This window comes from Pseudomicrostroma glucosiphilum (genome assembly GCF_003144135.1).
Source record: "Pseudomicrostroma glucosiphilum strain MCA 4718 unplaced genomic scaffold BCV69scaffold_18, whole genome shotgun sequence".
NCBI lineage: Eukaryota > Fungi > Basidiomycota > Exobasidiomycetes > Microstromatales > Microstromataceae > Microstroma > Microstroma glucosiphilum.
This window is the reverse complement of record NW_020289930.1, coordinates 136,166-153,237: the sequence shown is the minus strand read 5'-3', so window position 1 is coordinate 153,237 and position 17,072 is coordinate 136,166. Positions and strand designations below refer to the sequence as shown.

Below are 17,072 nucleotides of genomic sequence, written 5' to 3'. Positions count from 1 at the left end.
TCGGCTTGATCGACCCGGTGAAGCTGGGGCCAAAAGAAATTCCCGATGGTGGGCCTACTCTAGCACAGGAGCAGCCACGAGATGCAAAAACCAAGTCGCCGGGTCTGTAGCAACGAAGGCGGCGGAGCGGCGATCAGCCTGTGACCCAGGCACGCACACACACGTCACGGTGCGTCGGACTGGCCTTTCCTTTTTCCCCTCGGCACGGAAGAGAGGGAAGACCTGGGACGCGTGGGACGGGTGTAAGAAAGGATCGGCATCAAGGATAGGCAAAGGACATGAGATGGAGAGGGAGCACAAGAGCAAGCAGAGGTACCGATAAGCCTCGATGTAATCGCAGCACCATGCAAGAGATCAGTGGCCACCTTTACCATCCGAAGGACTCGCAATGCAGCGTCAGGTCACCCTTGGCTTCGCCGCGCCATACTGCAGAGGGATCGATCCAGTCTCGCACAGCGCTCCGCACAGTCAGCTGCAGCGATTCTGGACCAGACACTGTTGGAGAGAAGAGGGATAGAAGACATCAACCAATCCATCAGCCGTTGACATTGCTCTTTCGAAGCACTCGCGCGAGTCCTACTCACCTCCGATCCAGATTCGACCACCAGCACTCTCAACGGCGGAGCTCATCAGACCATACACATCTGGTCTTCCCTGGATGATCCAGGGCGCTCTCTGGCGACTGTTGCTCTTGCTACTCGAAGGAACCACTTCCTCCCAAGCACGCGGCGCATCCCGACTATGCGCAGTCTCCTGAGTGATATGGATCCTAATGTCTACTGTCACTTGAGCGATGTCGGTAGACAGTGCCTGTGTCAGCTCGGATTCGATCCAGTGCATGTGCTCCGAATTGGTCACGGACCAGATCCAGAAGATCTGACGAGTCATGCGATAATTCTTGCTCTGATTGCGGCACGCGTCGAGCAGCAAGGGCAATGTCCACGAGACGCCGGAGCCGCCGGCGAAGAAGACCAGTGTTTCGTAGCTCGAGAGGTAGGATACAGGTGGTGAGAGAGGACCGTAGACGAGAAGACGAGATGACTTGCCCATCTGAGCAGCCTCGTAGAGCTTCTTTGTGAAGCCTTTGCGCTTCTTGATGAGAAAGACCAGCTTCGATTGGCCACTCACCTCGGTGGAAGTGTCGGCCTCGGTGTCAGTTGAGAAGACACGGTTGTGCTTAGGAGACTCGGCCGGCAGCTGCTCTTCGTTGACCTCGCTCTGACGCAGTGATTGAAGCTCCATAGATCCGTTTGCGTACTTGCGAGACTTGTGACCGTACTTCCTCTTTTCTCCGCCAGTACTTCCGCTAGTGATCTGGTGTGCACTTCTTTCTTCTGACACGGAAGCTATCGTGAAGGGATGGGACTGCCAGAAGGGACTTACACCGAGGAAAGGGGGGCTGAATAAGTAGACGTGCGAACCGGGTAGCCACTTCTGCAGGCCCGGCTTGGTCATCTCAACGCGAAGCATACCCGGAGAAAGAATTGTCATCCTTGAAGTTGAGACATCTGCTGCCCTCGGTCGATAGAGGGCATTGAGGTAAATCAACTGCACCCAGCGCTGCAGCATATCGATGGCCCAGAGCGTCGCGCTTGCCAGAAGCAGAGGCTGCACGACATGTGCGAGGGGCGTATTGACAGTGTGTAGATAGGTGGAGACGAAGAGACCTGCCACTAGTGGTGCGTGCAGATGAACAAAGACCTGGTAGCACCACTGCATACCGTTGCGATGGCTTGTGACGAAGAGCGCCCCGGCAAAGATGAAGGCGCCGATGCCCCATCGTCTCCAGTCTTTGGCCATGCTCGTGGACGCTTTGAGCTTTATGACGGCATGCATCAGGATCAAGCTCAAGCTGATCCTGCTGCAGGCCCTGTGATAGATCTGTAGGCGTCTGTTGAGGCGAAAGAACGGAGGTGGTGTCGGTGAGGTGTCATTCATCTTCTTTCTGGCGCAACTCACTCGTATGGTATTCCAGTAAAAGTCGAGATGAGATTGTTCTTTGTCGCTAGTGCAATGATCCAAGGCAGAGTAGCCATAAAGACCATAGCGGAGCGATTACCTGTACCGAGGACGGTGCTGTTGGTAGGCGCGAAGAGGGGACTTCGGGAGACGTTGGTGAGGAGGACGAAGTAGAGGACCAGGAAGTAGAGGAAGACGAGGAGCATTTCGGGAGCAGTGTAGGTGAAGAAGGGAGTTGGAATGGTCACGTAAAGGATGTTCTAGATCAGGATGCAGGAAGGAGAATGCGTGAGCGTGACCTTCTTGCACCTTGTTGCTGCACATCTCTGAACCTACCTTTCGGATCCAGGCTCTGCTGGCTCGCAGTGCGCGGACATGCCAAAGTCCACCACCCCTGATGTTCTCTTGTGGTCCCCATCTGTGGGTCAGAAAGATTCCTGCCCTTCTTACCGCTGGAAAGGGCCCTCTAGGGATCAGAGAAGGCGCAGCACAGCAGCGTGGTCAGCTAGCCCTTACTCACCATGATACGCTATCAGAGAACCCAGCCACAGGCCAAGTATGATCTGCAGGTCAATGACTCGGAGCTTATTGTTGTGCTCAGCCTTTGCCTCCCATGCCACAAATTCTGCCGACGGGACAGAGTTAGGACCGACAGCAACTGCGCTGTTGTTCACAGCCCCGGTAAGTGAGATGTCGGGTTCAGGAGCGCTGATGGAATACGGCATGATGTTCAAAGGAGACGCTAGTAGTGTAGCAAAGACTCAGTAGGAAAAGGTACAAGGGTTCCAGAAAAGGATTCGCCCAGGAGGCGGCTGTAGAGCTGTGCTGTACAGTTGCGCCGTTTGCGGGTCGACATTGCTACGGGCACTGGTGATTGGTGCCTGACTCCCGACCCGACCACACACTGTCCTGCAGTCATTGAGGAGCACGCGCCTCATACTCTCCCAAGCAAGCTGCTCCCAAAAATTCACAGGACCGTATCGAGGCCTCCATCTGTGCATCTAGATTGTAAGCTCGCTCACAGGCATGGTTCCCCTCATGGTGAGCCATGGCTGAAGACCCTTGTGCTGAGCTTTACGCCGTCGGCATCTGGAAAATGCGGGGAAGACGCCGTTCTTAGTTCCGTTCCCCTCTTCCATACTTTCCCAGCATGTTCCCTTCAGAATCCAGGATGACTCTTGCACGCTCACTTGCTCGCCTGCCATTGATAGGCAGACCTGTTCCTCGGCCACTTTCTCGGTCCCTTGCCACTCTTTCCTCCACGCCCTCCTCTCCCTCCTCTTCAGACTTCATCCCAGGTCCCCTCTCGGGTGTAAGAGTCCTGGAGCTCGGCCAACTAATAGCCGGTCCCTTCTGTGGCCAGCTCCTTGCGCACTTTGGCGCCGAAGTCATCAAGATTGAGCCTCCCACCACTGGAGATCCCTTGCGGGTTTGGAGGGAATTGGACGAGGACGGAGTGTCTCCTTGGTTCCGGAGTTTGGCACGCAATAAGAAGAGCGTGACGTTGGATTTGAGGAAGGAGAAGGGGAGGGAGATCGTTGAGAAGCTGGCGCTGAAGAGTGATGTGCTGATTGAGAAGTGAGTTTGATACAAGACTCTCGAACATTTCCGATCTGAGCCCTCATCTGGCATACACTTCTCCATTTGATTTGGCTGCCAAGCTTCAAGCCAGGCACCATCGAGAAATGGGGCATCGGCCCCTCCGATCTCTCTCCCCTGAATCCCTCTCTAATCTTTACACGGATCTCAGGCTACGGTCAAACAGGTCCTCTCCGTTCCGAGCCAGGCTTCGCAGCAGTTTGCGAAGGGTTCAGTGGGTTCCGCTTCGTGAATGGCAATGTAGACTCCAACGGCAAGCTAGCCGGGGCACCTGTACGCCCAAATATTTCGCTGGGCGATTCGCTTGCTGGACTGCACGCTGCCTTTGGTACTGTCATGGCTCTTCTGGCGAGGGGAAAGCTGGGTGGAAAAGGTCAGACGGTGGATGTGGCCATCTACGAAGCTGTCTTCAATATGATGGAGGGGATCTTGCCTGCCTATTCCCGCACTGGGGCAGTACGAGGACCTAGTGGACCTGGGGTGACAGGCATTGTCCCCACGAGTGCTTTCCCCACGAGCAAAGACGAAGAGTATGTTATTATCGGTGGCAACGGCGATTCTATATACCAGCGACTCATGCAGCGTATTGGGAGAGAAGACCTCACCGGGGAGGCGTACGCCAACAATGCGAAGCGAGTCGAGAGACAAGGCGAAATTGAAGATGCTATAACGGCCTGGACTAGCAAACATACAATGGACGAAGTCCTCAAGGCTATGAAGGAAGCTAGAGTACCCGCTGGACCTATCAATTCAATTGCAAATCTCGCCGAGGACGAGCATCTCGTTGCAAGGGGAATGGTGGAGAGTGTGCCAGTGCACTCCAAGAAGCTCGACAAGACCTGGGAGGTCAAGGTGCCTGGCGTATCGCCTATTCTCGATCGAGGCGGAACTGGGACACGTTGGGCCGGCAGAGATTTGGGAGAGGACAATGAGGAAGTGTACAGAGGAGAATTGGGGATGAGCGAGGCAGAGGTGGCTGCGCTGATCAAGGAGGGCGTCATTTGATGTGCGGTCGGTGAGGCAGACAAGATACCATTCCTGTGCAAAGAGCAAATAAACAGATGACAGCAATGCTAAGGCTAATGATACAGCTATTCGGCTCGACGTCAGTCCATCGGTATCCGCAGAACAGCACAAACAGGTAGGTGATCGCTGGCTACACCTCCGCCCTCCAGTACCGCATTATACATCTCCAATCCGATCCTCTGCTTCCCTTGGCCCCCCTCAAACCAGAGGACCCGATCCGTCCACGAAGGGACTCTCTGCTTCTCAGAGGTATCATACGTGTTGGTACCAGGGTCAAGTTTGTACGTAGGCACAAATTCGCTGACGTCTCCCTCCCTCCAGCCCCGCCAGAGCTCCCGGATGAGTAGGTTGACCTCTTCGCTTGCAAGAGAGGCCAAGTCGGTCTTCTCACCGGTAGGGCTAGTAAGAGGTGTAGAACCGTCCTCATTGGCGATGGCTAAGTGGCCGGAGAGCTCGTCGTAGGAGCGCAATAGACGACGGCCGGTGCCACCTTTGCGGATAAGACGTTGAACAGAGGCAGAAGAGAGGGAGAGGGGAAGACGGGAGTTGAGGTCACCAAGCAGAATTGTTGTGCTGCGAATGGGTAAAGAGGTCAGTCTCGCCGTTGCGCCCCTAACGCGCTGATCTCCCACGCTGCTCATACTCACTCGTGGTCTAAGACACCCCACTCCTCGTAACGCTCCGCTTCCTCCAGAGTCGCTGTCGCTGAGTCGCTCAGCGCAACCTTGAACCGCAAGCGCTTTCCCACCTCTGCCCAGTCCCACACCCTCCTCTCCATGGCGATCCTTCCCACGCCTGCAGAGAGGTGCGCAGCGATAATGCAGATGGTCTTCGAGACCCCTGTAGGCAGTGTTACTCGGAAGCGAGCCGCTACGGCGCCCTTGTTGGCCATGAAGCCGCCCAGGCCAACGCCTACCGTAGTTACGAGCAGCTCGCTGAGCTGAATACTTCCTGCTACGGAAGAACGCTCATTCAACACTGTTGCTTCGTCCTGCCGCAGTATGCGCTGAAAGACAAAGAGAAGGATGGTGACATGTTGCTTCACGACTTGAAGATTCCATTCGTACTCGTCGTGCCTTCCCTGATTGAGACCCTCGAGCAGGACATGGGTCCAGGCTTCCTGCTTCTGCGGGTCGAAGAAGAGATAGGCAGCGGAAGAAGTGTCGACTTCCTGGAGACCGACGATGGCAAGGTCCGCATGTTGCAGAGCTGAATCCGTCAAGAAAGGCAATGGGGTTGAGGGCGGCGGCGGGGCACACCCGGCTACATTGTATGTGAATGCAGCAATCCGAATCCCGCCTGAGGCAGAAGTGGACATGGCGGATGAGGCAGGCAGCTGGCCTCCTGCTGACGCTGACGAAGTTGAGGACGATGTTGAGACTGTAGAAAGGCTCAGAATGCAGATTCCGTCAGACCGTGGCTGCCAAAGTAACACGGCTGCTTCTGAACTCACACTTTGCCCATACGGGGCTCTTGGTGCTCTCCCTCTGTGTCGCAAGCAACTTCCTAATACTGGCAAATTGTTCCTGGGTGGTATACTTCTTGAGCCACATCCATCTCGTCTGGCTGAGCTGCGAAGATGTGCTTGAGCTGATCTGTGACAAGATGAGGCGGAAGTCCTGGATCAGGACGCTATCGGGGCGGAGGAAGTAGATCAGCTCTGTTCTTCGCTGGGACCTGCTATGTAATTTGCGTAGACTCACTCCTGCGATGACCATCCTTGCAAAAGCTCCCTCTCCTGACCCTTCATCTTCTGCCCCGATGCCTTCAGGACAAGTTGTACGTGCTTGGGCTGGCGGCTCTGCACCTCGAGTAAGCCAGGTAAGACAGGCACCACCGCAAGTGTATTCCACTGCTTTGTATCCAGCAGAAGCAACGCGCTGAGCTCAGCGTCGTCTGCATTGTCTACGTTGGATACGAGCACTAGCATTTCGTCCTCTGCTGGCGCTTTGGAGGACGAGGCTTGGGATGTGCTCTGCTCTGGGTGTGCAGCATGCTGTGAGGGTGCTTGGTCCGAAAGGGGGAGGATGAACTTGATGTGTTCGCGCTCGCCGATGACGTCCAGCAGAGCCGGCGGCACTGGCGGCACGGTCGCTGCTTGTTCTTCCATTGTCGTCATTGTCCGCAGCTCAGCAGATCATCGTGGGCTGGGCGAAGGCGGGCAAGGCGGTAAGCTGTGGGCAACGAAAGGGGCAATGGTAGGGATGAGTGGTTCCTCCTCCACTTTGGCGGAAAGGGTGCACCCAGAAATCTGCTCGGGCGCGTGCAACGCGACGTCGGGCATTCTTCCTCTTCCCCCCCTTGCTTAACACAACTTCCCTCTGTACTTCATCGTCTCGGAGAGACCACAATGGTCTCATTAGCCGTACTCATATCGCCGTAGCAAAGGTCGCGCTCATCATATTTGCTCAATCAACCACGTCATGGTATCTCAGCCTCTGGCGGCAGCTAGGCCGTCCTACGCTGACGCAAAGGTTCTCTTCGTATCCAACAACTTCGGAACTTCACTCACAAGGATCAATGCAGTGTCTATCGTCTCAATCGCCAGCTATGCGCTCTTCGCTTCCCTAGTGAGGTACTCGGCAGCTCTGGCTGCGAATACGAGCGACCACTCGGCAGGCAATTCACTCGAGCATTGGATCCTCGAGGTGCGGACACAGTACCAAAGATGTCTCTCGGGCAGCAAGACGCAGGTGTCAATGCTGGTCGCAATCGAGGCAGTCATCTTCATCCTGCCTCTTTTGCTGAGTTTGACAGTTTTCAGCAGCACTGGGACTGCCACAGCCTTGTCCCTGTTCCTCTTCGCTCTAGCCGCCGGCTTCTATCAACAATCGCAGCAACTTCAATCCACTAGGTCAAAGAAGAGACGCTCTTCCGACGACGAAGACTCTGCGGACGACACGACAACATTACACTCGCAGTCAGATCTGCATGATGGGCGAGACCAATTGCGAAACCGAAGGGCGCCGGCCAAGGCGGCTCATCGTAGAGCGCCCTCGCGGTCTACCAAGACCTACTCCGAATCAGACGACGACGAGCTCGAGGCCGAGCTGGTGGAGAAGAGGAGCATACAGCATAGGAGGCTCGCCAGCGAGTCGAATGAGATGCGCGTTTCGGTAGAAAGTGCAGCAGATCAGGCATGGAACGCAGCAAATCCGCCGCAGAGCTGGACCGAGCCAGAGGCAGCAGGGAAAAGCGATGCATCGCTGTCGGGCAGTGACTTCCGGGGGCGAAGGAGAGACCCAATAGACCGCGGCAGTGGCATCAAAGACGCCTCACAGGATCACGATCCATTCCTGACGATCTATCGGTCACATATGATGCTCATCACAATAGCCTGCATCTTGGCAGTCGACTTTCCAATCTTCCCGAGGGAGCTGGGCAAGTGCGAGACGTGGGGAGCTAGCCTAATGGACCTCGGAGTAGGCTCCTTCGTCTTCTCTCTCGGCGTAGTGTCCGCTGGACCATACCTCAAGCCGACGAGACCGTCCTTGCTGTCTATCCTCCGGAGGGACATGACCAAGTCTTTGCCCTTGTTCGCTTTGGGCATGATCAGAGTCATCTCGGTCAAGATGACTTCCTACCCAGAGCATGTGACAGAGTATGGCGTGCATTGGAACTTCTTTCTCACTCTGGCCGCATTGCCCATTCTCAAGACAGGGATAGAAGCCATGCGGAGAGTCGTGGGAGGGAGATGGAGTACGTGGGGCTTGATGATTGGGTTCTGTGAGTAGCCACCTCGAAATTCTATACAGGGCTTTTGCTGCCCCACCTTACACCTCTCTGTTCCCCCTCTTGCTCCTTCCAATCCAGTCCATCAGATCTTGCTCTCATTTACCCCACTTCAGGCGTACGTCCTCTCCTCGACACCGCGAACGGTCTCCCTCTTGGCCGCCAATAGGGAGGGCATCTGCTCCGTTCCAGGCTACCTTTCCATCCTCCTTCTCTCAGTAGACCTAGGCCTCTACATTCTCCCACGGACAGATCCGTACCAAGCCTTTCGACGGGTCTCCTTGGAGGAGGTGGAGGAACGCAAGAGACACAACAGGGTAGGTAGTGATGGGAGAGTAGATCTCAAGGCGATTCAGAGCCAAGGCGTGAAGAAGGAGGGCAAACGTCTCGCAAGTCTCACGGCCATTCTAGGCTCTTGGGCTATCATTTACTGGTCGCTCCACCTCTTGGTCGCCTTCTGCCTCTCCCTCTCCTTCCCAACTCTCGCTTCGGATCTGGCGCTGGGAGAGCGAGCAGATGGGCTGCAGATGAAGACGTCCATCAACTTGGCCATATCCCGGCGATTGGCAAACATGCCCTACGTGCTGTGGGTAGCAGCATTCAACGTCTCCTTCCTCGCAGCATACACGAGCGTCTACTGGCTCTTCCTACTACCAGTAAAGTGGTCCTCCCTCTCCGCTCAAGAGCACGACAGCAGGCACGGGCATGGACACGGGTACGGATCTCCGCCCCTCCCATCTCTCCCACTCACCCCACACCTCTTCAACCTAATCAACGATCATGCCTTCCCCATCTTCCTGCTGAGCAACATCCTCACCGGTCTAGTCAATCTCTCACTCTCGACAATGTACACCTCGCACCTCGTCGCCTTTGTCGTACTCGTGGCGTACATGCTCGCCGTGTGCATCGGCGGACCAGTGTGGATCTTGCCGCTTGTTGGGTTGGGCGGGGTGGGGGAGGAGGAGGAGGGAGGGAGAGGAAGAGGGAGAGGGGTGAGAAGATGGGTGGAGTGGCTTGTTGGGAGGAGGTGAAGACGACGGGGAGCAAATGAAGACGACGGGGAGCAAATGTCGGAGAGATGGCTGTAAACAGTGGGTATGACTTGAGTAGACAAATGTGGCGAGTCAGAAGACAATAAGAACAAAAGGTCGAATGCAATTTCCCAAGGCACTTATAGACAGGTATGAACAGTACAGATCCATAGTATGATACAGAAAGCAGGAAGAGGATACGGTATGCAAATGCAAATGCGAATGCGAATGCGCGAGCAACAGAGTGAACGTAGAAGCCCTGAAGGAGAAGAGAACGGTCATCTGGTCCGGTCCATCTAAGTTGCGCCAGAGGGCGCATCGATCCAAGTCCCATTAAAGTACGCCACGGCCGCCCTGGTGAAATCGGCGGCATCGCCTTCGCTAGTGTAAGCCAGACGGAGGTAATGGGGCTGACTAGCAATCGTCTCCCTCACGTCCGCCGCTGGATAGTAGGTGAAGTTATTCAGTGCACTCGTTGCGTCGAAATCCGTCCAGAGGGTGGCTAGGTCGAAGTAGGTCTCGCTGGAGTCGGAAAGGCGGAGCACATCGTCTATCATTAGTGAGAAGCCCGTGTACCCGCTCACATCGTCCCCCTCTGCCGCCGCGTCCGCCAGGGAAGTCCAATGTACCAGTCCAGACCCGTTCTGAACGCCGGTCCAATTCGAACCGGGAAGGAAAGAAGGCAGGGCAGACCCGGTCGTGGAATCGCCCGTGATAGTCGAGATGTCCTGGATTAGACCGTCCCAGCCCCAGCGACCGATACCGTTGATGAGCATTCCGAGGAGGAACCAGGCGGCTAGGAGGGAGATGCGAGTCTCGAAGGCGAGGAAGGGGAGGAGGATTAGAGCAATGATGTAGTGATGGAGGCGGAGGCCGGTGGTCGGGACTGGTAAGATGAAGAGAGCATGGAAAGATTCAGAGGAGAGCACTTGTGTGAGACTTGGGTCAGAAGTACTCACCTGCTGCTAAAAGGCCTATGATGATCGCGCCTACGATGGCCAAGGTGAGATACTTGGGCAGATAGCCCGTCTTGCGAACCACCCGGACTTGATTGATGGCGACGATGACGACGACTACGATGATGACGATCAGCTTTTGATACAAAGATCAAGAAACGTATCAGGTCAGCAACAAGTTTTATCTCTTATCTCCACCCTTTCCTGAATACTCACCGAGGTCAATGCCCCAGGCTGCGACGTGATATCCGACAGTACCAACCTCTGCAGTGGCACATTCGCAAAGACGACATCCAGCATGACTCCAATCCAAAAGAGTGCCAGTGTGCCGATTGTTCTCTCTACGGGGAACCTCGCGAAAGCCGGGAACAAGAAGCGGAATGTGAGTCGGTAGACAACGTAGCAAGCAAAGAGAAGCGGGAGGAAGTCCCCTGCTGGATCGCCAACCGTGGGTGGGAAGGCGCGAGGTTCACTGGCGAAGTTGAGGTGCCAGAATCCGACGCAGATGAGGATGTAGTACCAGACTAAGGAGGCAGGCTGTAGCACCAGTCCTGTAAAGGCCGAGAGGACAGCGTCAAGGATGTAAATCCGCTCGCGCGTGTCCGTACAGTGACTCGAAGTCGTCTGCTGTTCAAAGAAGTAAGAGATGGGAAAGGAGGAATTGAAGTCTTCGCTGGTGAGACCATTGGCGGTGGAGCCAATGTAGTCTGTGTAGCTTCCTGCGAGCCACAATTGACCACAGCCGCCGGATTCACTTGTGAACAGGCCGGCGTGGATGGCAGCGGCGCAAACCCAGCTGTCTCCTCGATACACGCCCAGCTCGTCACCTCCGCCTACGATGAGGGGCACCCAATTTGGCACTTCACTCCCTACCGCACGTGCAGCACCCAGCGTCGTACCAGCGCAGAGGGCAGGGCATCTGAAAGCAATGGAAGTGTTTTGGTAGAAGGGCTCACAGTCCTGTCCATCCAAACCACACTGGGTATTCTGAAGCCAGTACGTGGATGTGCAGGAATAAAAGGAGGGAGAAGTCGAATCCTCAGATCCGACGGTGCGGACCGATGCATTGAACCAAAGGTCATTGGCGAGAGCGATGAAGCCTGCTAGCCAGGCGACGCAGGTGAGGAAGAGGAGCAGCCAATGGACTCTATTGGTGCGCCACTCCTTGAGGAAACCTCTCTTCCAGGCTGTAGCAGGATGCAGTGGTGGAGACATTCTGCGAGGGTAGTGAGCTTGCCGCTGTTCGTGTCGCTCAGAGGGCGGAGGCGATAGGTCTTCCAGATCCATGGTCTGGCTATGACCCCGCTGCAGCCAAGCCGGTCTCCTCGGCCACGTCAACGGCCGATCACGGTCCGCCAGCTCCCTCCGCACTGCATCTTTGTCCTCATCAGGATCACGCCAGGCTACCGAGCGAGTCAAACTGAGCCAGCCTTCCTCGACTCTTTGGAAGGGCCACCAGGGATAGTGGCGGATGCGCAGCTGGACAGGAGGATTAGGACCTGCAGCCCAGCCTACGAGCCTTCGAAAGCGAGATCGAGGGGCAACGACAGCGCCTCGACCATGGCCATAGCTGACGCCGTCCTCATCGTTGGTTTCCTCGATGTTGTAGCGAGGCGAGAATACGGCGGGCAATTGAGGGAGTGTATCGTGAATATGTTCTCCGTCTCCCGATGACCACTGTTTGCTGTCGATGCCTTTGCTTGAGTCAGAAGAGGGATAGGAGCGATTTCTGGATGGCATTGCATGAGAGGAAGCATCGGTAGATGAAAGGAGCGTCGAGGCGATGACAATTTGATCTTGCGAGCCCTTCTCAGACAGTGGATGGTCCATTGACGGGCCTGGTTCGACTTTCATCTTCTCTGCCAGACTCCTGGGATTGGTCACCACCATGAGAGCGCTCTCGTATTGCCCGTTGAACACTTTTTCCCCTCGGATGTGACTGTCGCCCATACGCCTCGCCACTTCCTTGACCAGCCACCTGACACTGAGCATATTAGTGGTCAAGGTCGTCATGCCTCGATCGATGCCCAGCAACAGTGTGTTGAGAGTATGTGCCGTCTGTCGAGGATTTGCAGAGGTAGATGTAGAGTGCGTCTTGTCTGATAGGTCGGACAGACCGTCGAGGATCACCTGTCGGCAACGAAGGCTGAAAGGCGGCAGATCGCGAGGTGCCAATGTCGGAGAGGCTGCGACAGACACGACGTTGATAGGAAGCTCAAAGGCTGAGCCCGAGCCCTGTGAGGCCTTCCACCTTGAGCCTTGCCAGAACATCTCTGACAATTTAGCGCTTTCTTTTGCATCGCCACCTAGCAAGGCGTTGGCCCTCCTCTGCTCATCCGGTCCAGCCACCAGCCTCATGATCTCGCAGAACTTCTCCCTGGCCTCAGATGACGTGTAGAAGCGCAGAGGCCGTCCACCGCTAGACTTTGACAACTGGAAGACGTAGCTCAGGAACGACAGGCCCTTCTTCTCGAGGGCGAGCTGCATAGCAAGTGCTCGGCCATGGAGGAACCTCGCTTTGGCGTCCTTGCGAGATTCACCCGCTTCCTCACCCTCCTCTTCTTCACCACGCTGGGCCTCGATAGACTTGATGCCCATAGTGTGGAAGAGAGACTCAAGGTCGACTTCGTCCTCCGGCAGAGACATGTGGGAAATGTCACTGACCAGCGCAACGAGTGCCGAGACGTCGAGGTTCACGTCGTGAGTACAGGGCAAGCTGGACAGCTTCTCCTCGGATGGAGGCGTCGGCACAGCAGGCAGAGAGAGCAAGGACGTATCGAAGTCCGCGAGTTCGGCAGGGATGGGATGAGAATGCAGACCCGAGGCTAGAAGAGAGGGAAGGAGCTTGCCGGGCGGCGCAGCAAGAACGCCTTCCTGTGTCTTGACAGTTGCATTTGGCAGCCGTGCCACGAGATTGGCAATAGACTGCAGCCGACTGTTGTATCTTTCCTCCTCTGACGAAGAAGTGAGGTAGTCCAAGGTCAGGTCCGAAGAGTGGTCTGTGTTCGGGGTCGGCAGCTCGATCCGACTGAAGACGAGGTCGAGGGTAATGGCATCGTGATGCTTCGAGGCCGCCCTACAGGCCAAGAGCTCTTCAAGATTTCGAACCACGGAGCAATTGGCGGTCGCTTGGTCCAGCTGAGCAAAGAGGCCTTGCGACTCGCCCAACCGCTTTGCCCTACCTTCGCTAATGCCAGATCCAGAGAGCTCGCCTTCGCCCTCACCCACTTCGCCCTCGTCTGAGGAGCTTCCACCAGCTCCCATGTAGCTCTCTGCCTCTCTAAATTCGGCCAGTAAACTGCTTTTCTTGATGGTGAACATCCTTGTCCAGCTCCTTCCTCCATCGGCAATCACATCGACCTTGGCCAGTCTGCTCTTCCCGCCACCCTTGACCTTTAGGCGACGTTGGCGTGCGGAATTTGAGGCGGCAGAAGGGAGCTGACCCTCTGCTGGGATCGGTAGAGAGGCATTGACTTCCATCACGGGCCCATGAGTCAGAGCTACACGAAGGACTTGTTGCCATAGCTGGCAGAGGAAAGGTCCATTGGAGGAAGGTGGGCAGGGATCTGAAGCGGAGGAAGAAGCAACAAGCTGCGATTGCCGGAAGGCATGAGAGGGAGAGGGGCGAAATCAGCCTGAGACTCCACTCTACTTTACGACATCTGAGGACCCACTCACCTTGTCTAGATGCTCCTTCTCCCTCGCTACAGTGGTCTTGAAGGATCTCAGACCCTTGACCGCCTCGGCATTCCTGCCCAAAGCTTCCTTATACTCATCCCACGCCTCCCCCTGAACGGGAATTCTCAATGCCTCCACCTCCTCCTTCCTAGGTTGAATGGCAGATCCACTAGCATGACCATCGTCCAGGCCAAAAGAAGGGATACCATGCAAAGTATTGGAGGAGAGGGCAGCCCAGCGTAAGTGAGCATCGGAGAACTGCTGCACGGAGATGAGAATGGCTTGTAGGGCTAATTGGACGGCCCAGATTGGCGTTGCATGTGAAGGTGAAGAAGAGGATGACATGTTTGTGGATGTGAGCCGAATGGCCAGAGGTAGAAGAATGCAAGAGGAGCAGGATGGAGGAAAGGAAGGATGAGGTAAGGGAAAGAGGAAGAGTGCCAGATGAGAGGAGAGGAAGGAAAGCCGGGACGGGGCGCAGGATGAACGGGAGGTGTGACAAGACTGAAGACTTGTTCTCTGTGTCCACAACTGGATGCCAAGGAGAGACAGGAAAGAACAGGCGGTGGTTACCGTGCCAACCTCGAGGTATGGTGGTGGTGGTGGGATCGGAAGCAGCAGCGGTGGCTGGACTTCGGCACCTCGGCACAGGCCGCTCCTTCCCGCGAGGCGAAATCCCAAGTCGTGTGCCTGAAAGGGCGCATGGGCCAAGCGTGAACATGAGAGTTTATCCTGCCGCAACCTTCTTACTGCAAGAACCACAAAACGCCAAGAAAGTGTTCTATGGGATACAAATGCGAATAGAATGACGTGCACAATCTCTACATCTCTGACTGCTGCCTGGGGTCGTCGAACCCCAATCCACACCCACGCGCCAGCAGGTGTCTCTCCACCTCGATTCCCCCTCCAATCCTTCCCTCACAAACAGCCCTCACATCCTCCACCTCTCGCACCGCCTCTGCACTGAGCACAATTGCACCTTCTGTCTCCCTCTCACCAACAGCAATGTCGTCTTCTAGTCGAAGACCGATGCCACGAAATTCCTTGGGAATGAAGGAGGAGAGACGATGCAGGTTCGAGTGCTCGGGAGGGATGTACAGACCTGGTTCGATTGTGATCGTTTGTGCCTTTTTCAGTGGGGTGGAGCGGGGCACAGAAGGTGTGTCGTGAAGGTCAAGACCGAGATTGTGCTGTGCGAGGGGTACGCCCGAAAGCAAGGTCAGCAATATACTTCTTTGACTTTTCCTAGCTGCCTGCAACTCACGCCCAAGTAATGAGGATAGATGACCCTCTCGAGCTCGCCTGCTCTCACGTCCCATCCCAGATCCTTCAGTTCCACTCTCAGCATCTCCACAGATCTCCTATGCACGCCACCAAGCGAGTAGCCCAGGTCAGCCGTGCAGAGCTTGATGCACCCCTTGAGCACCCGTAGCAGAGCTTCGTAGAGGTGCAGCTGAGGCGTAGTAAAATTGATCCTCTTGTCCCCCGAAGAAGCCGAGGAGGATGAAGCAACTGGCCATGCTCGAGTGATGTCGCTTGTGTAGCCCGCATACTCAATGCCGGCGTCCATGGTCAGGAGGTGTCCTACCATCTCTCCCTCCTCGTTCCGCCTCTCCTGACCAGGCAGGCTCTTTCCAAGCGTATGGTCGTTCTCCGTGTAGTGTATCGTGCAGCCCCTGTCCCCCGTGGCTACTACTGGGACGTAAGCAGCTCGTGTGGCTCCCAGTAGTGAAGCCGTGTACTCGAAGTGAGCCTGCAGGGACCACTCACTCGTAGCCAGAGCGGTATTGGAAAAGGCCATTGTAGAATTGTGAGCCAGGGCTGCAATCTGCCCTGCTCTCCTCATCAGTCGCAGCTCGCTCGGCGATTTGATCAAACGCTGCTTGTCTAGTATGGGTGTGAGGGGGACCGCTTTCTTCGGATCTGCTAGAAATTTGAGCACAGAGTCGAAGTCGGATCTCCGGGAGAAGAGATCAAAGGGCGACGATTCTGGAGCGAGGTAATTCAGCAGCGAGCTCGATGCGCCGCCTGTCGTACTACGAGAGGACTTGCGTGGTATTGTCGGAGGTAAGGCAGGATCGTGATAGATCTTCGACGCCTGTGGGAGGACCTTCTTCAGGTAGGTGAGCAGACTCCTCCCTTCACTGTCCATGTCAATCCCCTCATCAGCGCCAAAGATGCGAGTGGCTCCATCACTCCCGCAACGCGGGCCATTCCAGACTTCATGTCCCTCGTCGTGAGGCGGTAAGAACAAGGTCATTTTGAAGCCTCGTGGTGTAGAAGACTGCTTTTCTAGAACTAGCGCTGCATCTGCTTCGAGGAAGCCGGTGAGGTAGAAGAAGGGCGAGGCTTGGCGAAAGCGATAGCTGCGAGAAGACAAATGCTACATCAGAACCCCCGCTGTCTCTGTACTTTGATAACCTTCGCTTTCGACTTACAATATTTGACCACTCATATACTTGATCCGTCCCCCCATGACAATCACCACTGCCCCCTCCTCCAATCCCTCCATCAACGCCCTCCTCCTCTCCTCATACTCCCCCCTCGTGATCCCCACACTCAACTCCTCCGCCGCTCCACCATCTCTTAGACTTTCATGATAGTCCCTCGAGACGAGATGAGAGGAGCGCGGTTGTGGAAAGAGAGAGGGAAAAGGCGTCCGCTTGTCGAAGCTGGGAAAGAGGTGAGGATGAGAGGATGGGAGTGGTTGACCGATTTGCTTCTGCGGCGAGGCCGAGGAAGAGGGGAGACGCACTCGATGTAAAGGTGAAGAGGATGAAGAAGCAGAGGGAGAAGGAGAGTCGAGGGGTTGAGCAGAGGAAGAAGAGTAAGGACGATGTGCAATTCGTCTTGAAGAAGAGCGGGTCGAGGAGGAGGAGGAGGAGGCGGCAGTGGATCCTGATGAGACGAGTCTGCTTGGCACCGCTTGTACCCGAGACGCCATGATAAGATTGACGTGGCGCTATCGCTTCAAAAGCTGTACCTGTGAAGCTTGTAGGCCGAGTGAGATGCCTCAGAAAGCGATATGGCCGGTAAGATGTGCGGAATGGAATGCTTGACTGATCAAGATCATCAGCCGCTCCCTCGGCCA

The 17,072-nt window shown here is 55.7% G+C and overlaps 6 protein-coding genes across 6 annotated transcripts; 2 read left to right on the top strand and 4 right to left on the bottom strand.

Annotated features, from left to right (window-relative positions):
* Positions 1-188: 188 nt before the first annotated feature.
* Positions 189-2,480, bottom strand: BCV69DRAFT_84721 (hypothetical protein). Its single transcript, XM_025495574.1, has 4 exons — positions 2,296-2,480; positions 1,960-2,219; positions 585-1,891; positions 189-495 (listed from the first exon to the last, which is right to left on the bottom strand). The coding sequence occupies exons 2-4, from the start codon at positions 2,163-2,165 to the stop codon at positions 368-370; spliced, it is 1,641 nt and encodes a 546-aa protein (XP_025345243.1). The 5' UTR covers positions 2,166-2,219; positions 2,296-2,480; the 3' UTR covers positions 189-367.
* Positions 2,481-2,670: 190 nt separating this feature from the next.
* BCV69DRAFT_288591 (CoA-transferase family III) lies at positions 2,671-4,563 on the top strand (the record flags this gene model as incomplete). The annotated part of the gene is made up of 4 exons (XM_025493635.1): positions 2,671-2,704; positions 3,080-3,178; positions 3,258-3,537; positions 3,621-4,563. The coding sequence occupies 4 exons, from the start codon at positions 2,671-2,673 to the stop codon at positions 4,561-4,563; spliced, it is 1,356 nt and encodes a 451-aa protein (XP_025345242.1).
* Positions 4,564-4,576: 13 nt separating this feature from the next.
* On the bottom strand, positions 4,577-6,786 carry BCV69DRAFT_285380 (DNase I-like protein). The gene is made up of 4 exons (XM_025493374.1): positions 6,288-6,786; positions 6,038-6,216; positions 5,232-5,964; positions 4,577-5,157 (listed from the first exon to the last, which is right to left on the bottom strand). The coding sequence occupies exons 1-4, from the start codon at positions 6,692-6,694 to the stop codon at positions 4,665-4,667; spliced, it is 1,812 nt and encodes a 603-aa protein (XP_025345241.1). The 5' UTR covers positions 6,695-6,786; the 3' UTR covers positions 4,577-4,664.
* A 94-nt stretch (positions 6,787-6,880) lies between these two features.
* Positions 6,881-9,584, top strand: BCV69DRAFT_314922 (hypothetical protein). Its single transcript, XM_025495160.1, has 2 exons — positions 6,881-8,310; positions 8,398-9,584. The coding sequence occupies exons 1-2, from the start codon at positions 7,008-7,010 to the stop codon at positions 9,345-9,347; spliced, it is 2,253 nt and encodes a 750-aa protein (XP_025345240.1). The 5' UTR covers positions 6,881-7,007; the 3' UTR covers positions 9,348-9,584.
* Positions 9,336-14,574, bottom strand: BCV69DRAFT_314921 (hypothetical protein). Its single transcript, XM_025495159.1, has 4 exons — positions 13,982-14,574; positions 10,520-13,894; positions 10,307-10,439; positions 9,336-10,233 (listed from the first exon to the last, which is right to left on the bottom strand). The coding sequence occupies exons 1-4, from the start codon at positions 14,324-14,326 to the stop codon at positions 9,644-9,646; spliced, it is 4,443 nt and encodes a 1,480-aa protein (XP_025345239.1). The 5' UTR covers positions 14,327-14,574; the 3' UTR covers positions 9,336-9,643.
* Positions 14,575-14,747: 173 nt separating this feature from the next.
* Positions 14,748-17,029, bottom strand: BCV69DRAFT_285378 (hypothetical protein). The gene is made up of 3 exons (XM_025493373.1): positions 16,420-17,029; positions 15,246-16,347; positions 14,748-15,171 (listed from the first exon to the last, which is right to left on the bottom strand). The coding sequence occupies exons 1-3, from the start codon at positions 16,923-16,925 to the stop codon at positions 14,803-14,805; spliced, it is 1,977 nt and encodes a 658-aa protein (XP_025345238.1). The 5' UTR covers positions 16,926-17,029; the 3' UTR covers positions 14,748-14,802.
* Positions 17,030-17,072: the final 43 nt, after the last annotated feature.